The sequence below is a fragment of the Macrosteles quadrilineatus genome, unplaced genomic scaffold, assembly GCF_028750875.1.
Source record: "Macrosteles quadrilineatus isolate MER2022 unplaced genomic scaffold, UCM_ALF_1.0 Scaffold_3__2_contigs__length_128488019, whole genome shotgun sequence".
Lineage (NCBI taxonomy): Eukaryota > Metazoa > Arthropoda > Insecta > Hemiptera > Cicadellidae > Macrosteles > Macrosteles quadrilineatus.
The window spans coordinates 122,200,510-122,223,909 of record NW_026542596.1 but is presented as its reverse complement, the minus strand read 5'-3'; the positions used below and the strand labels follow the sequence as shown (position 1 = coordinate 122,223,909).

General features: G+C 33.6%; 1 protein-coding gene across 1 annotated transcript; it reads right to left on the bottom strand.

The window, feature by feature from the left end:
• Positions 1–130: 130 nt before the first annotated feature.
• LOC128989707 (endonuclease G, mitochondrial-like) lies at positions 131–9,053 on the bottom strand. Its single transcript, XM_054411711.1, has 5 exons — positions 8,354–9,053; positions 7,488–7,681; positions 6,720–6,956; positions 2,136–2,316; positions 131–697 (listed from the first exon to the last, which is right to left on the bottom strand). Exons 1-5 carry the CDS (start codon positions 8,579–8,581, stop codon positions 593–595), a joined length of 945 nt encoding a protein of 314 aa, XP_054267686.1. The 5' UTR covers positions 8,582–9,053; the 3' UTR covers positions 131–592.
• Between the last annotated feature and the right edge of the window lie 14,347 nt (positions 9,054–23,400).

The following is a 23,400-nucleotide window of genomic DNA, read 5'->3' as shown; positions in this document are numbered from 1 at the left end:
GATATTACTGCGATAAAATTGTCACTGATAGATGAGGTCAGAGTCAGACTCGCCGTGGTTGGATTAAAGAGTTCTATTGTATTTTCATTTTAATATAGTGGGGAGAATAATATCAAAATTGTAACAGTACTACTTGGTTTATTTACACTTAAACCTACATAACAAATTGACTAGATTGAAAATGAGAAAACAATGTCAGTTAAGATAAAAATATATTCCAGCTAATCCAGATTAAACCGAAATATGGTTTAAAAAAATGTCAATATTAAATAATTAACAGAGTAGTCTGATAGGGACTAAATCTTTTCATTTTATTATGAAAGCTAGTATCTGAATTCAGTATTTAACATTACTGGGAGCATTTGCAATATTTCTAACATAGATAATAGAATTATTTTTCAATAAATAATGTATTTAATCATAGTGATTCAACTTCTTAAACAGTTTGTAGTAAAAGTATTTAAAAAAATAATTTTCTAAGTCACTGACTATTTACTTCCTCATAAAATTTACACAACAATTTTGTTGTCCAAGATTTAATAAGTAAATTACCCTGATTCAAATCTTTACTTAAAATGCTGTACTATGAGTACTAAACATAAGTGGTTTTCATTCCATTTATCTGGACCAAATTGCTCCTTGACATTCTGTCGAAGAAAAGTAATCCTGAGGCTCGCTCAATGCTTTCTGGGGGTACCTGAAAATGACAAAAAGATGCAGTGATTTTGTTTTACACAAAACGCAAAAAAATATAATTTTCTGTACTATTCTAGCTAGTAGTATTCCTAGCTACAGCCCTGCTTGGAGGCTCAACAGCATGTAGGACGGTTGTCGGTGGACACGGTCTTCCCCATGATGACGGAGAGTGAAGACAATTGGACCTGTGTGTCTCATTACATCCAGGGTATTCTCCGTGCAAAGAAGCTTGACCGTGACCGGGATGCAGTCTAGGTTAAAAAGGAATTTAATGCCAGAAACGGCTTGAGCCCTGAGGGCCTAGGTCACACGTTGACCTGACCTGAAGTAATGTGACAAACAATTCCAAGTCTGTGTCCAACAGAGTAGAGGAGGTTTTTATTGAGTAGTCTGATAAGCTCAGGAGTCTCACATCGCAAAGACTACGATACAAGATCTAGAGCATTGGTTTGTTATAAACGGCCTTCATTTAAATACTAGTAAGACGAGTTTAGTTCATTTTAGAAACTTACAGAGTAGGGAAGGAGAGTTGAAGCTAAGAATTAGCGGTAATGATGTGAAATGCCAGAATTCAGTAAAGTTATTAGGTGTTGATGTTGTTGTTGTTGATGATGTTGATGTTAGGTGTTAATCTCTTTTATCAAAATGGTAAATTATTGTTCATATATTTATTCTCTGTTAATTTTTTTGTTGCCATTTCGTTAACGGTAGATTTACAAAGTTTATACCTTGTTATGTTTGAATATGTTGTATTGTAGCACTAAATTTAAAACTGTGATCAAACTAATTTATGTTTTAGAATAATTAAGGACTGACAAAAAAATTTTAAGAAATCAAGACGAACCACCTGTACATGTGATTTTTACAAGTTTGTATGTTATGTGCAAATAAATTATCATTATCATTCGCCTACTGATTGGAAGGTTGCTGGTTCGAACCTGCAAAATGTAAGTAGCTTTGTGATTCCAAACTGGACCCGAATCATTGGGCAATACATGGTCCCTGCTGAAGAACAGCTGATCTTAGTCAGTAACAAAGTTATTATCTCTTCTATTCAACACTCGTCTATTGTTCATCTTCACCATAAAACACTCACTTTGATGTGACAGCATCTTACAAAAACATATCTACTGAAATAGGTATAATAAATAATTATTTGTTTTTACAGTTTATATTCAGGCGTATTTCAACTGACAAATGTTTTCCGAACAAAATCTATCCATCACGTCTCATTACGTCCATTACGTCTCATCATCAAGCATTTGGTTGGGATTATGATTGTTTTTTTAATCGCCTGAAACATATAGGTATAGGCTATAAAAAAATCAGAAACAATATTGATAACAGATCAATTTAACCAGACTGAGGTGAAATAACTATTAGTTGACTGAGGAATCTATCCAATTGAGGTAAATATCATTGTTTTACACTATTCTTACCATGAAAACATTCAAGGGAGTGTTGTCAGCTATTTTTTGATTAGGCATAACGTAGGCCTCCATGTGCAATTTTTTGTCATGTAGCTCCATTACAACAATTTTGAAGAAATGGGTAGGAACAGCTACATGAGAAGTGCCTATTACTTGGTATCTGATGTACAGTTTACCATCTGATTCAGTTCTGAAAACATGAGACTAAATAACATAAAAAGACACAAATAAAACTAGATAAACAGTATCAGCAAACTGACATGACTGTAGTTCCATTGGCTTGACATTGAATATCCTACTACTTTATAAAAAAAAAATAAATAAAAAAAAAAATACACTCACCCGGTAACTGGAGGAGTGGCTAAAAATAATAACTAAAAAGAAGTGAGATAAGAAAATAAAATAAAATTGTTAAATCAATAACTTCATTACCATACTCAATGTTAGTGCTAGAAGATACATAGAATTTTAATGTAGGCTACCGACAGTTTTATAAAATCAGATCACAAGTGTACTTAGAAGCCGTACATTTAAATTAAATTTGTTTGGATTTTTTATGTTGAAAATCACAAAAATTTTACTCTTTAATTACTTTTGAATGATAATATTGAAGCGTTGCAGAGTTGTACCAGTTAGTTCAGAATTTAAAGGACTGTACGAAATTTCATTCAAAATTGTCAGAGCCTTTTTTTGTAAAAATCAGATTTTCTGTAATTTTATACAAAAATCATAATTAAAAATCTAAATTTCAAAAAGGTGAAAAAACGCCTGGATATACCATGGACCCACATACAGTACCAAGTTTCATCTATAGGACCACAGGTGTACTTACTTGATACTTGAATCCTGCATCTTTGACAGATCTAGTCTGATAAATTGTGTCATAATTTATAATATAATAAAACTATATACAATATATACAAAACCAGTATGTTCTGTGTAGTCTGTAGTTCTTTACACATCCACACCATAACGCTTTGATTAGGTCGAGGACCTCCAAGTGAGTGTCAAGTCAAAGCATTCTTTATTTTCGTTGTTTTGTACATAGCGTTTGTACAATGTGTCATTTCTTAAAACTAATCCTTATAGCTACCTAATACAATTTCTGTCAATAAGTAAGCACCATAATTTCTGTTGGCAAATGTTTGATTTAAGGCCATTAGTTATTTTAAAACTCATCTAGTGAGTATAGTATAATGCTCTCACAACTAGGTGTTCTTTTAATTTTCTTTTAAATTTTGAAAACTCTTGATTTGTGTCTATTAAGGGAGAAATTTTATTTAAAAATTTAGATCCTATATAATTTGGCTTTTTCTTTAACATTTTTAATCTGCGACTTTGCAAACTTATTTGTTTATCGTTTCTTGTATTATAATGCTGGATCAACTGACCAGTATCAAATTGCTCTTAATTTTGTTTTGAGTAAACAATAGTTTCATATAGGTACATAAAGACTAAATACTGTTATAATTCTTAATTCTTTAAAATTGTCTTTAACGTGGTCAGTTTGTTCCATATTTAGCATTATTCTGGTTTATTTTTTTCAGTTTTATATCTCATTCTGATTATTAATACCCTAGTGGTTTCTCCTTAAACATGTATATTGTAGACTAAATAAGAATAATCATACCATGAGACCATTTTGAGTGTTGTCAGATCAGATATACCTATTTCTTAATGTCCTAAAGCAGACAGACCTGATTTCATTTTAGCCAGTACTTTTTCCATGTGGGAGTTCCAACTGAGACTGCTGTTATGAGCTCGTAGGCGGCGTAATCTATACTATTATATAAAAATCTAATGGTGTCTGTATGTGTATTACTAATAGGTGCAATAACTACTGAACCAACTGGGCTTAAATTTTACAAAAATATAGTTACCATACCAAGGACCATTATAGGACTATTCACACTTCGATACTGACCGTGGGCTTTGCCCCTTTGGCTTTAAAGGTTCTAAGGTGAGGATTTTAATAGTAAATATTGATTGGTCTCCATGGCTGCAATGAGAATACTCACAATGCTTTGACATTTCAATGTAAACAAGAAGAACTGCCAAATTGCATATTTCACATTTTAAGACAGCTGATCCAATGAAATTTAATATAATATTTCATACAATTATGTGGTTGGTTTATTTAATCTAAAAATCAATCAAAGATCATTTATTCAAAAATTATGTCAATGATTATAGAAGTAAAAAAATATCCTAAAAGCATTGTTGCATCAACTCAGGCTCTACTTTCGATTTTTAAGGTGTCTTAAGTGTTATGAAAATAATGTTATTGATATATTTTCATGGAAACAATAAGAAAATTACAATGTATAGATGTTTTATATGAATTTGGAGTCTACTTTAAACAAATTCGAACTGATTAACATGTGTTGGATTAACTTAACATAACTTTCACATCACATTGTTTTTTTATATGTATATTTAGGTAAATTTAGTGATTGTGTTTTGCTTAAGCTATGCTTAAATTAAACTAAAGAATATCATCAATAACTAAATTGTATATCGTTGATTTAAATACTCTTATTTTATCTTAACATAGCTTTCAGTTCACATTTACTTTATTTGATAAATTTATTATTTGTGTTTTGTCACATCACTGATTAAATTAAACCAAGGAAAATATAATAAAACTAAGCAGTAGGCTACACAGTGTTCTTTTGTTTCTAAAATCAATGAAATATCTGTTACTATGTTTACTTAATAGTAAGTGTGAAAATGTAAGCAATAGACGATGGAACTGATTAAAATAACTGGTATGATATTAAGTTGTTTTTTGATATTTTTGTAGAGTAGAATCAGAGATGCAATGAAGCATATACTGTATTTGCTATTACATATTTTTGTCATTGGTCCTTGATGCTTTTGATAATCATATTAGTTTTGCCTGCTGTCGTTAATGCTAAATTATTTGTTTAACATTTTTTATAGTACAGATATAGTTTCTTTATTATTTCAAAAGAATATTGATAAGGCACAACATTATTTCTAAAGATTATAACAGCTGACTTTGTTTTGCTAATGATTATTGTGAGTGAAGAAACTGAAGATGGAAGGATTTGTGATTTAATATGAAAAAGAGTGAAATTTAAAAAAATGTTCATTTAAATTTCAAAATTAGTATTTTTGCAACTTCAAAATTGAAATTTAAAATGTCAAAAATAAAGAAAAAAGATATTTAACCAAGGGAGATGAAGGTAAATCGTGTACATATGTGAAAGTTTTATTCAAAGATTTGGTCAGTTTTTCTCATATCAGCCTACACAAGATTTAAAATTAATTAAACCCCAAATGGTGGTTTTCTCTACTCACCAGATTTAAAAGTCATAACTTAAACGTTTCTATTAAGGCCATAAAAGTTGAATTTTGATTCTAAAAGCGTTGGTGGATGTTTAACTATATTATATGCAACAGTAAAGATAAAAATGTTTCTATTTTGTGTCCTCTTCCCGTTGCAAAGCACGGGTACAACAGCTAGTTTTAAGATAAAGGAATAAAACAAAAAACGTCAACCACTTTGATAATACCTCAGGTTGTGTGTGGAACTTATGTACAGCAGTTGTAGCCCACTTTAGTTGCTCTTTGATTTGTATATAACCCTCCGAGTGTCACGCGTCATAATAATGACGCACAACACACTTTGTGTAGGGTCACGCGTCACTTTTATGACGCACAAACATCGTTTACGGCGAAGGCTCTATGACTGACTGAATCGGATTGAACTGGATCGAGTTAGGTATCGTTCTTTCCGTAATATTCTAAGCTTTCTCCAGAGGTCTGTCTCTAAGCGCTATTCATTTTAGTTCCGAAAATATTGTAGCAGACAGCTGACGTGCGTGTATTTGTAAACAGCTAGGTTCCCCCGGACCGATGACTGATGTGTTTTATTACGTTTATCATTGTTTTAGTGTTAAAAATCAAAAGTAGTGATATACGTGGTGCATTATAAGAAGATTTAAGTGGTTTTGAAGTGCTGGTTGATGATCCTGAAGAAGTAGGTAGTGATATTGATGTAAATTATCAGCCAGATTCCTAGCTATGGTTAGGCTATGCATTCTTAGCTAAACGCTATGTACTGAAATCCGTTTTTCGCTCATAACTTATTTATTTGATAACTTACCTCGCTATATGATTATATATTTGTAATCCTCATTAAATTTAGAACAAAGTGGCTATTTTCAAATATTTATAGGCCTATAATTTATACAATTTCATTGAGCGCGAACTTATTTTTTTTTTGAAAATTTTCAAAATTATATTTTTTTTTTACCTAAAAATTTTTTTTTTGAAAAAATGTTCCTTATGTTTTATATATAATATTGAAGCCCATGATTTTCCAAACAAAATGGTATATAGAACATTAGAATTAACATTGTTTTAAGCTTCTCAGATCCGTTTTAATAAAACCTTGCAAAGGGGCCAAAAATAGGTGGACATTAAGGCCTAAACTATGGACACTCGGAGGGATAATTAAAAAAAAAACAATAACAGATTTTTTATTTTATTCCAAAACGTCCCTTGCTTCCTGAACCGCTCTAGTATATTCTATGACTAGATTGTTCCAAACTATATGTTGCTTACTTTGGTAAGTAGAGTGGTCCAGTGCACACATAAACATTGGGGTATGTTCTTGTAAGTCTCCTCACATGCTGTTCCAATTTGTTCCAAGAGTCCCTGTTGAAGCCGACCCCTACCTGAGGAGCCATATTGGACAGTAGGAAGGTTTGGTCCACATGTCTCTGACATACACGGTGATTACCAGCCGCAGCGAGATGGCCTCTGTCAAACCCACTGCCTTTGTAATCTGAGTTTCTCGATCTGAAATGAAATCATCTATTATAGGTACTGTAAAATTCAATGTAGCCTATGTCATTTGTCATTTGTCGTATGTTTGTCCTTTATGCATTACCAAACTGGCCATCCGATTGTGATGGAACTTTGGGAAGTTGTTCTATACCACAAAGAAGCTTTCTGTCCCATTCCCATTTTTGAACTCCCTTGGAGCTCCGCCTGAATGGCTCTGGAGTACCTCATTTTTTTACCTTAAAATGGGTATTCGTATAAGAATCAAAGCATGTTGACAGCTGTTTCAAATAAACCACCAAGTTGGGTTGTATGATGTTCCATATAGCATTAAGAAATTACAAGGCTTAACATCAGGATAACAACAACAATAATAGGTAGGTAACTTACTTTCTCTACATACAGTAGGCCTACTATGTGCAGGGGGAGAAAGTTAAAGTCATTTAATAAACGGAAAAGAATAGATGTTCAACAGATTGAAATTATTAGGCCTACCTAGAGTACCTAATAAAAGATTACTAAACTTAAAAGTAAAAGTTACCTTACCTGAAATATTCATGGATTGATTTATCTTCTGTGAACTCACACTTGGAACGATCCACTTGATCATTTTTCTTTACTGATTCAGCTGTTAAATGTTCAAAGACCCATGCAGCAACTCTGTTACGTCTATCATAAGCTAATACATAATCGTCCAAAGAGCGTACATTATCCAAACTGGGAAAACCATACTTCATTATCTGAAAAATAAAGGACATTAAAATTTTCCCGAAATAGAAAAATCACAGCATTTTATTTTAAGAAGCTGGATAGATGGTGTGCGATAGAAACTAGCCTACTAACTTACGCCAACATCTGCCATTATTGGATGGTTTTATGTAGATTTTGAGCCAGCTGAAGCCAGGTCAACAAGTAATAACTTACTTCCCACCCATGTAGTCTACTAAGGGGTGCAAGGACTTAGGCGTGTAAGTGGTAACTTAAATTAGTATACCTAAGTTAAGGGGTGTCGCATCTTCAATGCTGATTGAGAAAATAAGTCTTCCTGTAGAGTATTTAGATGCCATGACAACTTCCAGCACATAATTTTATCATGATTTAATAGATTAAAATAACTAAGTTAAATGTACTTATCGACATTCAGATTTTAGGTGTCAAAATTCGTAGGATAAATCGAGAAAAGAGCATTTAACCCAAGTCCCAGTCATGAAGAAAACCCAAGTAAAACCACAAACTGAAATCATTTGACACAACTAAGTTAGGTACCTACCGGTAGGAAAAAAAACAGAAACTGATAAAGATAAATTTAAATTAATTAATAAGCTAGGCTAGGCCTATTTTCAATAATTATTATCAATCATTTATTTATCAATTAACTTAGTTGAGCTAGATCAAATTCAAGCTTAACTTACTTCTCCCACTCTGCTTTTCAAAGATGATGATTTTTCCTCCACAGATACAGGTAAAGATTTGGAATCTGGATTTATAGGAGTGGCCGCAGATACTGATCCATAAAGTGGTAGTCCAGGGTACTTTTTCATGCCATCGTTGGATATTAAACTATTCCTCTCAATGTAGAGTCCTAACAAATATCCCGCACAACCAACGCTTCCATATCGAAGAATTCCTTTCAGGTTCATTATTTAAATTTGTAGATGTTTCAAATACTTGTAATTTTTAAGTTAGGCCCTAGGCCTAGGTCTAACTTTTAAGATATAGGCCTTGTAATTAATACAAAGTGGTGTTCATAATGATAGCAAAATGTTAGGGCCTATATGTTTAACTGATATAGATATCCTTATATTATTTGACAATTCGATTGCAAATCATAAAGACAATGGTTTCTATGGGGGGGGGGCGTACCAGTAAGTTAGGCCTAAGTTCTGTGAATTAAAATATATTGCTACTAGACCTAACTTAGGCTATCAGTATCCAATAGTCAACGCTATTATATAAAAGTATAAAATCAGTTGACCTTAAAATTGATTAAAGCCCGGTTAAGAATCATAATCACTCAATTCCTCAAAGGTGCGTAGAACGGGAAATAGAAAATTATATAATAGGTAGGCCTACATAAAATAAATTTATAACCTTTCCTCTTTGAAAATGTAAATAAAAACTTGAGGTTAGGTCTTGGTCTTAGGTTGTTTCCGTTTGGCAATGGCAAGACTGAGACTGAGACTGAGTTGAGACTGAGACTGAGTTGAGACTGAGACTGACTGACCGTGAAGTGTGAACTGTGACTGTCAGACTGTCACGGACGGTGAGCGAAATATCATACAGAGCAGAGCAGGTATGACGTCATCGTTCATACGATCGATAGCTAGTGTTTCGATGTGGTTAGTTCTGGAGTTCGTATCGATATTTGACTATCGGTCAATCGGTCACGGCTTTGCTGTGACAAGACAATAAGGACTGGAGACTGGAGTTGTTGTAGTGGAAGTCGAAAATGGATTGGAGTGCCTTCTGGTTCTGCTGACTTAATTTAAATCAAGTCATGACTTATGACTTAGTTCAAGTTATTGGATTGAATAAATTAACTCTAGAGCTGATCAACATGAACAAGCGTTCACTCAGAAATTTTAAACTGTAAACAATATTATTTTAAATAAGTGTTTAAATGTATTCCGTGATTTGTTGATAGACCAACTACTGGATTTATTATCTATCAATTCTGGACCTCCATATTTATTTATTTATATTTCCTAAATGCTATTTTCATTTACAGGAAAGGTACAGTACGGTACGATGCAAATGCAATGCAAAGCTGCTATAACTATAACAACTTATTCGATAACAACAAACTAAAACTATCGAGCATCAACTAACCACATCGAAAGACTAGCTTAGCTATCGATCGTATGAACAATGACGTCATCATACCTGCTCCGCTCTGTATGATATTTTGCTCACCGACTGGGTTGGGGGCTCACTCACTGGCACTGCTGCTCACTGTCTCTTTTCCTTTTCCCCCGTTTTCTCAATTATTGAGTTTACGAGGGTTATCTTTATAATAATGCCATGAGACTATAAAGTTCGATCCTACAAGGTTAGGTCTCGCCATTGACTGGCGATTGATTAGAGGCAGTGAGGCAGAGCAAGTCAGCAATCAGCATCAGCAAGTAAACTTAATATTGTAATACAATAAAATTGGCATAAATTGTGTGTTCAATTGATAGTATCGTTGACTAAACATACATTCTTAATTAGTTTTGAGAGAAAACAGTAAGAGTATTATTTTGATATGTATTCCGATTCCGAGAGATTTCAGGGCTAATTGTTTATATTGCTCAAAATAATCAATCAAATCAAATAATTTAGGCCTATTACCATGGACATTATGCATTGACATCGTCAGTGGAACAGAACATAAAGTCAATGTTATTGTCTAACTATTGGGAGTTAACTATTGGCCTATGAGTGAAGAAAGTCTGCTGTACAAATTCCTTTCAAATATGGGGTTAACTATCTCAACACAATAGACGATAAACAAAGTTAACAAATGAATAATTAACAAAATTGAAGAAAACAAAAATAGGCCTACTATACAGGTTGTTTTTTTTTTTTTAAACTTTCATCTTTATTTATGTAAAAACCGCAATAGATAGAAATATGCAGTTTGCGGGAATCATCTATTGACGTAAGGGGCCCAATTGTTTTGAATTCAACGTTACATTCACATTCCCCCCCTTTCCCCCCTGCCACCAACTTATTTTTTTTAAATAGCAAGGTACCCCTTGTGATATATCAAATGAAAGAGCATGAAAAAAGAAAATGTTTGATGAAAAAAATTAAAAATCGGTTCATAAATTTGCGAGATATTTCCCCCCCCCCTTCCCCGGAACTTAATTAATTATAGCAAAGTACCCCTTGTGACATATCAAATAAAAGAGCATGAAAAAAGAAAATTTTTGGTGAAATTTATTTTTCATTTGATATGTCACAAGGGCGGGTACCTTGCTATTAAAAAACAAGTTATGGGTAGGGGAAAAAGGGGGGGATTATCACACAAATTCATGAGCCGATTTTAAATTTTTTTCACCAAAAATTTTCTTTTTTCATGCTCTTTCATTTGATATGTCACAAGGGCGGGTACCTTGCTATTAAAAAACAAGTTATGGGTAGGGGAAAAAGGGGGGGATTATCTCACAAATTCATGAGCCGATTTTAAATTTTTTTCACCAAAAATTTTCTTTTTTCATGCTCTTTCATTTGATATGTCACAAGGGGTACCTTGCTTTAAAAAAAAATAAGTTCCGGGGGGGAGGGGGGAATATCTCACAAATTTATGAACCGATTTTCAATTTTTTGTCATCAAACGTTTTCTTTTTTCATGCTCTTTTATTTGATATGTCACAAGGGGTACCTTGCTATTTATAAAAATTAAGTTGGGGGCAGGGGGGAAAGGGGGGAATGTAAATGTAACGTTGAATTAAAAAAAATTGTGCCCCCTACGTCAATAGATGATTCCCCGGAACTTAATTTTTTTATAGCAAAGTACCCATTGTGACATATCAAATGAAAGAGCATGAAAAAAGAAAATTTTTGGTGAAATTTATTTTTTATTTGATATGTCACAAGGGCGGGTACCTTGCTATTAAAAACCAAGTTATGGGTAGGGGAAAATCTCACAAATTCATGAGCCGATTTTAAATTTTTTTCACCAAAAATTTTCTTTTTTCATGCTCTTTCATTTGATATGTCACAAGGGGTACCTTGCTTAAAAAAAAAATAAGTTCCGGGGGGGGAGGGGGGAATATCTCACAAATTTATGAACCGATTTTCAATTTTTTGTCATCAAACGTTTTCTTTTTTCATGCTCTTTTATTTGATATGTCACAAGGGGTACCTTGCTATTTAAAAAAAATTAAGTTGTGGGCAGGGGGGAAAGGGGGGGAATGTAAATGTAACGTTGAATTAAAAAAAATTGTGCCCCCTACGTCAATAGATGATTCCCGCCAACTGCATATTTCTGTCTATTGCGGTTTTTACATAAATAAAGATGCAAGTTTAAAAAAAAACACCCTGTATAGAAGTAATTGACAGATTTAGATGTAAAGTTACAGAGTTATCACAGGTTGTTCAAGAAACTCTTAATATCGTAAAAAGGACCTGTAACTACATGACAGTATGTGTATTTTCTCATTTCAATCCACAAATTAAAACCAAAAACCTCGAGTGATAAGTATAAAGTTACCTTTTGTTTTGTAGTTGCCTTTAGTTCTAAAAGGGCAACACCAAAACAAAGGTAACTTAGTTAAAAGGTTCTTGAAACTGGGTAACGTATTAACATTGAGTGACATTAGAGACTAACTTAATATGTTTAATCCATGGTGTTACGAATGGGAAAAACCACGGCCGCCTTTTAACTCCAGGCCGCGGCCTTCGAAGTGGCAACGTCGCAAAGTAGGGTTGTAACAGCTGTTTTGTTTGGAACCAACTATAGTCCGTCCGTTTGGCTATGATACCCAGTGGATCAGGAACCTTCTCGGAACTCAACTCACCCTCTCGACCCGCTCGTCTGGCTGGCCGGAGACAAATGACTCATACCCACTGGCACAGTCCCAAAGATCGAGCTTCAAACTTTCAGATCGTAGATATTAAGTATTCACATCGTGTTGGACTCATTATTTTGGAATTTAATGTAGAACTCAAAAACTATGTATTTTAACTTACAATAAAAAAGTTACATATCTGTGGGACCGTGACAGTAGGTAGGTAAACTGTTTATCGACGACCAGCCTGGCGAGCGGGTCTGGAGGGTGAGTCGAGTTCCGAGAAGGTTTCTTTTCCGCTGTTTATCATAGCCAAACGGACGTACTATAAATGATATTTGTGTATTTACGAAGGCTTAGTTACTGCTGGACTATGGAAATATTGATTCCGCTTGAAATGAACAGATATGGATTATCAATTCATATTGTTTTGGTTTTTAAATCGGTATGTTTTATTTTCAATATTTTAATACATTTATATTCTTAAATTTAAATCAATAAGATGCGAATTAATGAGCTGATGTCACCTGTCTGCCATGTTATCTTGTGGGACGTCTGACAATCAACAACCCTACATGCCACGTTACCAATTCTACCAGTCCGCAGCCTGGAGTTAAAGGCGGCCGTGGAAAGAGTTATTTTTAACAGAATCAAAAAGACTATATAAAATCAAAGCACATCCAAAACTATGACTCTTCATTATAAAGAGATAAAAAATATTGAAAAGTATTCATAATAGTAGCATTTATTATACATCTATCAAGATACGTATATGTAATAATCAATGCCCGTATCAAAGAACAGTTGCGAGAACAGTGTACAACAAACTATTTATTATATGCTATAATTATAACTATTACATACAGTTGTCAAGTTGCTTGTACATCCTAAATAGTGTTTGTTCTACCGTTAACCGTTTTATCTAAAAATGGTTCCACTGAGCCAGAAAACCCGGAGGTAGCAGTGGCAGTGGCACGGCAACGGCAACTCTGCTGTTGATATAAAGCTAAGGAAGTCTGCCCATTAGCTCGTAAGCTTATGTATGTACAATTTATTGATAAAATATGTGGATTTTTATCCTTGACAAAAAACACCAAAACGAACAAAATAAACAGCTCTTTGTCTTATCAAAATTGTTAGGGAGCTGAATAGGTTTGTTACTAAGTAATTTAGCAACTGTTTGCTAAATGATGCTTTGTTTTTTCTAAGAAGTAGCTCTTAATTTGTTGTCAATTAATCCGCAATCTTTCAGAAAATTAGTCCTCTATACTGTGTGTTTCTATCTTAATGACTCTACTCTACTAATCTAATCCACTAAGGTTAGGCGTAGAAGACCTCTTCCAATGTTAGATATTAACACTCCCTTATAGTAAGTTGGAGGCTTTACCTTGTTGAAGCCTCAAAATTTAAAAAAAATGTGTCGAAAATTAAAATTATTAGTTATTCGAGTATAAAGTTTACACCAAGAAAAGAAAGACATAAGAAAATAACCTGTCTCCTATTATCCTAAAACCATTTTATAATGGTTCTCCGGTAATTTTTCAGGGTCACGGCATATTTATCAAATTGTAGAAAGTCGCCATTGGTGATTAATTTTACTCAATCATCCAAAAGACAGAAGTCTGAGGCTCCAAACTTTTGGCGTCACTCTATAGTATAAGTTTATTTTGTATCTGCATCATCCGCAAGTTGTATAAGTGTCACCATGACACCTTTGACAATACAATTATGACTAATTTGAATTTTAAATAAACATCATTTATGTAAAACCGTTCATTTTAATGCTATGAAAATTGTAAATCAATTTGTTTTAGAGGTAGGGTGCTCTCATAATAACAACCCAATAAATATGTGGGTTACTCAGATTTTCTACAAACAGACGCTCACCTATCATTTTCATCATTTTTACTAAGACTAGCTGTTTCATTAGGCAGGGCCATTTATTTAAAACTCCATGATCGAGAACCGCTAGATCCAGTTTCGAACCATAAAAAAACTACTTACTTTTCTCATGATCGAACCGGTGACCTTTTGATTACTATGTGAGCACTATAAACACTCAGGCACCTCGTTATCATCTATATACATATTAATACGCAAGCGATTACGACTGGACGGATTTTAACGTTTGATGTATCAAATGGAAGATTTTCTAAACTTCACAAAAAATAGCCCTTTGGCCTAGAATATGTGATTTTTGGAAGAGTTATTCTTTATTATTATTGCTACCCTATTAATTGACCTGCCCAATTCCTGCCTCTGGACTACGAACGGAAACTACAAGTATGCAAGTCTGCAAGTAGAAGTAAAGGTATAATGTCACGTAGATGTGCAAAATACGTTGCAAAACATTAAGAAAGGGCACAACTTAAGTACCGTTAAGGGCTAAATTTTTGGAACGGCGGTGCTATCCGTCGACATTGGATCACAATCAATTTACTTTGTTTACAACTAAACATATGGGCATGGTTTGAAATAGTTCTTCAGGTTAACCACAGACTAAAGAACTAATTACTTTTTGAGCAAAGTTTTATGTTTTATTTTTATTTTAAAACCTATTTACTAAGTCTGCTTCATAAACATTTTTTTACAAGTATTTTATTTAAAACCCACATTTCAACGAGTGCAGCATACAAAACAAAACATTTATACAAAAATTAAACTATAAACGATTTGGAAGATCGATTGGATGTATTATTCTGAGCCTATAAGTAGCTTCGCTATAATCGAGGAGGTTAACTGCCAGAACATTCGGATGGTTTTCTAACTTTCTTTGGCATTTTTCGCTTCGTTTTTTTTATTTCTTCTCATATGAAAGTTAATTTTGTAGCAAGAAGTATAATATTTATTTGAGATGAAACGAGGTGCTTGTTTATTAAATGACGTGATGGGGTTACAAATTCTACGTAAGGTCTGACCTCAATGAACTCCGCTTAAGTGTAGATCCATGTAAACAATTTTATAAACGAAAAAATGCGAATTTCAGTAGCGTCAAAAATGGAATCCTGTAAAAGAGGTTAGGTAAATTAAATTGATAGAAGAATCATTCAATTGTAAACTTATAGACATGTATCAACAGACATTCTGTAATAATAATACACTAAGAGATGGATACAATTTGAAAATACACTCACTATTTACATCTTGTTCTTTGGAGCATGTCTGAACAACCAAAAGGAATCTCTACTCTACACCGTATTAGTTACTTTCTCTATTCAGTATTTCCTGTTTTTGTCTATTCTGGGTCATATGAGATGGTCACTATATTCTCTTTAGAAAGTAGACCAGCTTCGTTTCAGCTACAAGGGCTCTTGTTGCGTTAACTTACAAAGGCTATCGAAAACATGTTCATGTTTTCATATTATTATTTGCATTTTTTGATTACTTGGCCTGTGAAAATAATGTAATAGTGGGATATTGGTTTAACAATTCATAACGAGTAAGTTAACAAAGAAAACATTTTTATAGACACTCAATATAATGTAATGTTTTATATAAGTAAGATTTTACGTAAAGTTTTGTCAAGCTATTTTTAGTTAGCTCTCTTGGAAGTTATGAGTAATTATTATCCTTTAGTCTGTGGGGATATATAACGGATTTGTTTTTTATTGTTATGTTAGTTTAGAGTAGTATATGGTGAAAAATAACATACGTCACTCGTCCAAAATGTGTACTCATGGTAATCCCACTCACGACTATACTCGTACGGTAAACACATATTTTCCGGACTAGTAACGTAATACTATTCCGCCACACTAGCTTGATTGAATGGTCTTCCCACGCAAATAATCCGCAAATAATGGTCCGGATAATAGCTGTTTGCCGCCAGCTTAAATCATAAATGGGGGTTCATTCTGTACTCTAATGAGCTTTTACCTGACACCAACCAGCTGATTATATTTGGCAATGAGTGATTATAAACAAAAACATAACTCTTCTTAGAAGTTATTAGCATTAATTCTTAATTCTCGGCGGGAATATATTATTATCTATATATTAATTTGAAACTGTTTTTCTTTGTGACAGCTATTTTGAGAGAACGGCTGGGCGTAGAAACTCGGTAGAGGTGTCCAAAGAAAGGTCTTGGTCTGTAGATGAGCCATCAAAAGAGAAACATTGTGAATTCCCTCGGGGCTCTGCCCCAGTGGCCTTTAAATTCCCATCCCATGTTATTCTTATGGAGGAAAACGGGGTTTTTGTCAGCTGATTTGAGAGAACGGCTGGGCGTAAAAACTTGGTAGGGGTGTCTAAAGAAAGGTACTGTTCTGTAGGCGAGCCCTCAAAAGAGAAACGAGGTAAATTTCCTTGGGGCTCTGCCCCAGAGGCCTTTAAAGTTCACTCTGCAATTTTGTTTACATTACGACCATATGGATAATTTTACACTACTTTTAATGAACCAGCTGTTATTATTAAAATTGTATTCAAAGGTCTACTGAAACTGTCAAAAATAAATGTTTACATTATTATTTATGACTTTAAATTGATTCTCCACTGCATGGAAAGTTTTTTATAGTTTCAACAAAATGATGAATTTATTATAAGTTTTAAATGTTTTGTTCAAAAATCTATGCTTTATTGCTCTTAGAAAATTTTAAATTATGAAATAAGTGTGACATATCAATTTCGAAGGAATATATAACTATTCCTTACCGGGTTAGCTTATATATATTGTAAGGTTGGTACTTGCCCTTTTTTGCCTACTTTCAATCACCATTTATTTTTTAATTCAAGAAAGAACACCAGAAATTCATTTATTGGTATAAACGTTTTCGATAATCGGGTTGAAAATTGTTTCATAGATGAGTACGTTGAGGATGAGAGCTGTGTTCAAGTTTTGGAATAGACTAACTACGGAGTATGTTTCATCTATGTTTTTGGTGAAGTAGTTGAACTAATGTCAATTCAGGTATTAAAAAAAATGTGTACAGGGTTTTTATTTTGATGTACACATGTAGCTAGGTCGAACAACGCATCTAAACCTCACTATATACAAAACATTCAAAAACACAACAGTGTCATCACATCTCATCGCATTTGCATAATTTGTTACCAAGGCTGGACTAGGTTATGGATTTGGTTCCGCAAATGTTCAAGATTTGTGATCAAATTTCCTACAATTATGGTTCATTCCATCCACGAAATACTTGCACAGCTTTATGTGATCGATATGGCCAAGGCAAAACTACCCCATAAGTTAACGAATTATCAAGTAAGAACAGAATGATTAAATACATGGATCGATGTGGCAAGAGAAGGAATTAAAATTGCTTAGATTGAAGTAATAATGTTACTGCTTTCTGGAGAAACAGATATTTTTATCAAATACAAAAAAAACTAATTTAATATGCTGATAAAATTCTGTATTTCAATGACCAAAGATGAAGATTTACTTATAAATCCGGATACAATCTGAATGATTTTCCTAATGCAGATGGAATTAGTTGTAAGTAATAAATATTGACTCTTTCTGTAACATGATAGACAAATTATATGAACTCATTCTCCCATATAGTGAAAGTGGCTTTGACATGAAACAAACAATTATAAGAGTCCTAAAAAACCTTTTGGGCAACCTAAAGCCAATAAAAAGGTAGGAAATATTGTGTCAAACGAATTCATCAATCACGTTTTTTAGGGAACACAATCGTCATACTTATTTTTGCTTATCCTCCAATCATTTAACTAAGATTTTAATGACTTCACTTTATCTATCGCAGTTAGCTGAATTTACATAAAACCTCAAGATTGACCGTCGATTTCGACGGGGTTCCACTAGTAATTAACTGATTTGCACAATATTTTTATGTTTAGGTCAGTAAGTAGTATGGCGAAAAAATATCAAACGTCACTCGTACAAAATGTGTTTTGGTAATCCAGCACTCGTCTCCATCTCGAGCAGGAACAACTATTCTGATCGGGCTAACATCTATTTTCTGTACTTGTAACGTTAATTACGTTATATATAACGTTATATGTATACGTTAGTCAGGTATATAAAGTAGTATCTGAAACACGCTTGCTAAATTAAGCCTTTTACTATCTATATATTAATAGGCAAGCATGTTTTTAAAACCTGTTTTAGCGAATTTCCCATATAGGGAATAAGCTATTACCGTAGTACTCATGGTAAGACATGGACGCGGGACCGATTTTTTTTCGTTTTGAGGTCCCTAGAGGCCAAAAACACCATCCGTTCAAATTCATATATATATGTGTGTCCGTCAGCACGATAACTCGAGCAAAAATGATCCGATTTTGATGAAATTTGGTACAAACGTGTAAACCTACGTCTATTCGAACGAGTTCGCGATCCAGCATGATCGGACCATGGGAACGGGTGTTTACGGGGGGTTTTATGGGGTAAAGATAGGTTTTTCCCAATTTTGACCCAAAAAACATAAAATTTAGCAATTAATTTCCAAACCATTTTGTAGAGCTTCAAAAAACAGATAATTTAGTATATTGAAGCATTATTATGCGCCTAATGGTTACGGAGAAAATTCCAAAAAATTGTAAATTTAAAATTTCCATGTTATTCTTACGGAGAATGAGTAAACTGTTGTAGTTTGCTTGTTTATGAATATATTTTGATCAAATTTGGAAAATGTTTTTATTTCTTACTAACTATTAACATTTAAAAAAAAAAAAAACAGTTTTACCCTCCCTGATGCAGCAAACCTAAGTACTTGTTAAACTAATTCTATTTAAATCGGGAATAAATGTTATATTTTTAAGTAGACATTTCAGTGTAAATCCAATCAGTCAAATGGAAATTCGCTTAGTCTGCAGGTTTGCTGCGGCGGGGGTATTTTCAACTCGTGCACGTCGCAGGGAAAATCTACGCATACTGTTCGAAAGATATTTTCCTGTAGATTATAATAAATTAATTTTTTTAAATTAACATTTGTATTTGCAGTATTAACTATTTCATTTGCGAAATTTAGTTATAACCCTTATACATATTATCAGTGATTTAGTAAATCTATCTAGCCTGAAGACCCACGTTAAAAAATCAATAGCCTAAGTTGTAATACAAAGGCAAAATTTTGCTTTATTGTTTAGGCAGTAGGCCTATAAACATAAAGTAAACATATTCAAACCTTCGTTCAAAATTATATTCAACAAATTTGAGATAACTACTTTTAAATAGTTATCTAATTTTAATCTAATTGTTCACACAAATATGTCAGACATTCTGTTCTTTGAAATAATAAATCTAGGTCAGGCAGATATGTATGGGAGTTAGGTTACGCCTAGCGTATTGTGGACAATCTATGACGTCAGTATCGGAGACTTGTAGATCAAAGAGGCCGTGGTAGAGTGACGTAGGCAGTGTAAAGCTCGCGTTTGTCATGCCTTATGTCTAGCCTTGACTATTAGCCATTAGCAAGGGGAATCTATAGTTATTAGCTCCAACCTGGACTTTTTCCTTTTAGTAGAACACGGAATGGAAACAACAATAGTGGAGGACGAGTGCTTGCCTCTAACCTAATTCATTTTTGTATGCAGTGATTTAAAACACTTCTACGTCCACTATTGTTATACGCCTGCCCAGTATGGGGAACTGCTTCATCAAGCTCAATTCGTAAACTGCAAACATTTCAAAATAAAGTTTTAAGGATAATTCTAAAATGTCCCTGGTATTTTCGAACCCGTCAAATACATTTAGAACTGGGAATAAAACCTATAGAAGATTTCATCAAGAAAGTTACATCAAAATTATTTACAAAACTTCCATTAACCAGCAGCATTGGATTTTATAACACAGGCCAACCTTCTGAAATCCAGAGACTCCGACTAAAACCCAGATTGCCTCAAGATGTTTTATTATAACCATTTTTTTTTCATTAATTTGTGTTTCATTGGTGGACAGTGCCTTTACAGTCCGACCCGCTAAAACAAAGACAATAAGTGCCTGAGGGGCTAAGCTGACCTCTACCTATGTTAATGGAATTAATAATATTATTTGTGTCTTTCTTTTATTATACCTAACCTGTATAGCTATGAAATGCTGATCGATTAATAAAATCTAAAAAAAAGGTACCGGCAGCTAAACGGTTGTACTCCCGACTAAATCTGTTAACAAACACATGTTTTTTAGTGCAAAACAAACATCTCTAAAACGTGATGGAGTAAAATATCACCAATGGAAAAGTTAAAACTGTTTCTTTACGTGTTTAAAATTGATTCAAATTATTTATATTAATATTTATAACTGGTTTCTAAATAATTTTTCTGTTTGTAATACGGTTTAAATCACGTAAGACTTAAATCGACGACATACAAATGTAAATAAATTAGTGTTGATTTACAAAATGCAATATAGAGGTTTTGCCAATGTCAAAACTAAATCCATAAAGTAGTCTCTATTGCCCTCGGTTTTTTGCGTTTTCAAATTTAAAGTCATATACTACCCTAGCTCGAGGCAGTATTTAACAACACATCAGTTAGTTGATTATTTCCTTAAATCTTCAAGGTCTTTTCTTTCCATGGTTTCAATTGGCTTTATACACGAGTCTTCCGTGATATGTCTAAAGTAAACACTAAAGGCTAAACACTGTTTGATCTTTACACTACAAGACGTTGCTCCTTGCAAGCGATATTTCCTGCATTTTGTACCTCGCCCTTGGACACCCAAGGACCTCTAGCCTGATCCAAGGTGAACCTGTCCAAGGGACGTCCCGACGTTGGAAGGCTTGGAGGATTCGCTCCTGGACCGCAGACTTTTGAAAGACAAAAAAACACTACATTTGAATATCTGTTCAAACGCAGTAATCCCTACATGATGGTGGTAATTGCTACATGATTTACACTAAGTGATAAATGGAGTGTTTTGTTTCTAAAGTAAATAATAGTTGTGTAATTATATCATATAGTATATATCAGATCTAAAGAACATTATCCTCTTTCGCGTACCTCCGAATCCCTCCTGTTGTAAAGCACGGGTATATCTGTTCGTGTATTGTAAAATCATTTTTGATTTTTCAGCCTACGTAATACTGTGCATTCAAACCAAGCACAGACTTTACGGAAACTCTAACAAACGCTCACAAGAATAATAAAAGAATATTGTTTTGAGTCATACGAATGTGAGTTGTGAAGCGAGGTACCATACAGATAGCAATCTGGCACTGAGAACGCGTTTCCTGAATGAATAATGTTGAGGAGAAGGATGTGAGAATATGTGCGTAGGTATTTATACTTGTAAAACTACAAAGACGATACGCTGACCACGGTATGGATGGGTTTGAAATTAATATAGGCCAGTACCTGAGAAAAGTTCTCGTTACCACAGGTTCTTGGTAAAAGTACCGAGAACCGACGTGAAAATGCCGGTATCAAGAATCAAGAATCAAGAATTTTTATTTCAATAAAATGCGGTTACATTGCTGGAAAACGTCAGTCAACTATAGCTAAAATAAAAACTAAAATAAAAACTAAAACAAAACACTACTACTACTACTACTACTACTAGGTACTAACAGGGTACGGGGGATGGGCCTGTTGGCAAAGACAGATCGCGCCATGGTGACAATTCGTCCATTGGTGCCAAGTTAGTTAGATCGTTTATCTTCTTATGATAGTGTTATGTCTATAAACCTAAAACTTACAAAAACTTATAACTTATAATGAAAATAGAAAAAGTTGTTTTTAAGCGATCACCGTGGTAGTGTGTCATCTCCCACGATCACGGTTGCATCGTCATTACTTTCAGCGATCGCAGTTTTCATACTTAATGGGACAACGTGAAATGAAAACCAACGCAACGCAGGAAATAAACTAACGCACGGCCATCGGCTATTTATTGTTGGAGGTAATAATATTAAAAACCCGGTCAACAACATCAATAGTCTACTTATGTAAAATTCCCGATTTTCCTGGTTTATTTCATCTACAAACTGCAAACTGTAATATATGCAACTATAGTTATTTAACTTATTCATTTGACTTTGATTAACTACAAAGCTATTTGTGTGTAGGCTAACCAACGTATTTCTATAAAACAAAGCTTAATTTAAGCATTGAGTCCTATTCAGTTAGTTAACCTATAATCGATTTTGGTCGTTAATCGGGACCGGTACAATCCTGGTATCTTCAATAGTTTGAGTTTGACTAGTATTATACCACTAAATATAGTACTTTAAAGACCATTATTGTACCTTTTTGTCGGGAATGGAAGAGTCAGGAATGACATTGACTACAACTACTGCTTATAGACTTCATCCTGTCGTTAAATACAAGTTTATTGTAACATGCGTGTTCCATCCCTGAGTTTTGGACGGTTCTCTTATGAAAAACGGGGAAAATATGGCGTAGATAAACGCAAAAAAATAAAAGCCCGGTTACATTAAAGTGTTAGACTCGACTGAAGAGTTTTATTTTACTCAAGGGTGAATTTTAAAATGTTCTTGGTACTTTGAAAATGTAGTACTCTTATTCTGTGAGATTAGTTTGCATGTATCGGTCATAGTAATTAAAAATCTATATAACGAGAAACAATGAGAAACGAGCCCGAACGTTGCATAAAATAAACAAACCGTGCGTTTAAATGTATAAATGGACGACGAATCTACAACTATACTTTTGAAGGAGAGCATAAAATGAATATAGATAATCTCCTTACCTATCCTTGTTGTTTTAAATGTACGAGTAGTATCATATTAACTAAGTGACGTTTTAAATGGAATAAATAGGATCGAAAACGTATATAAACAACACAATATTTTATAATTCAATCGGTGATACAAATCATACATTTAAAATTAATGACTTTGGATACTGAAGTTGTGTATCAATAGTCAAAACTACTATCAAAAGACTGACATTTTGGTATCATACAGATAGTTTTACAGTTTTTTTCCACTTCGCCAACCTGATAAAAACAAGAACACTGACAATTATGTTTTGCGTAAATGACCATTTTCCGATCTCTACATCTGTCCTTGAACATTACTACACAAGTT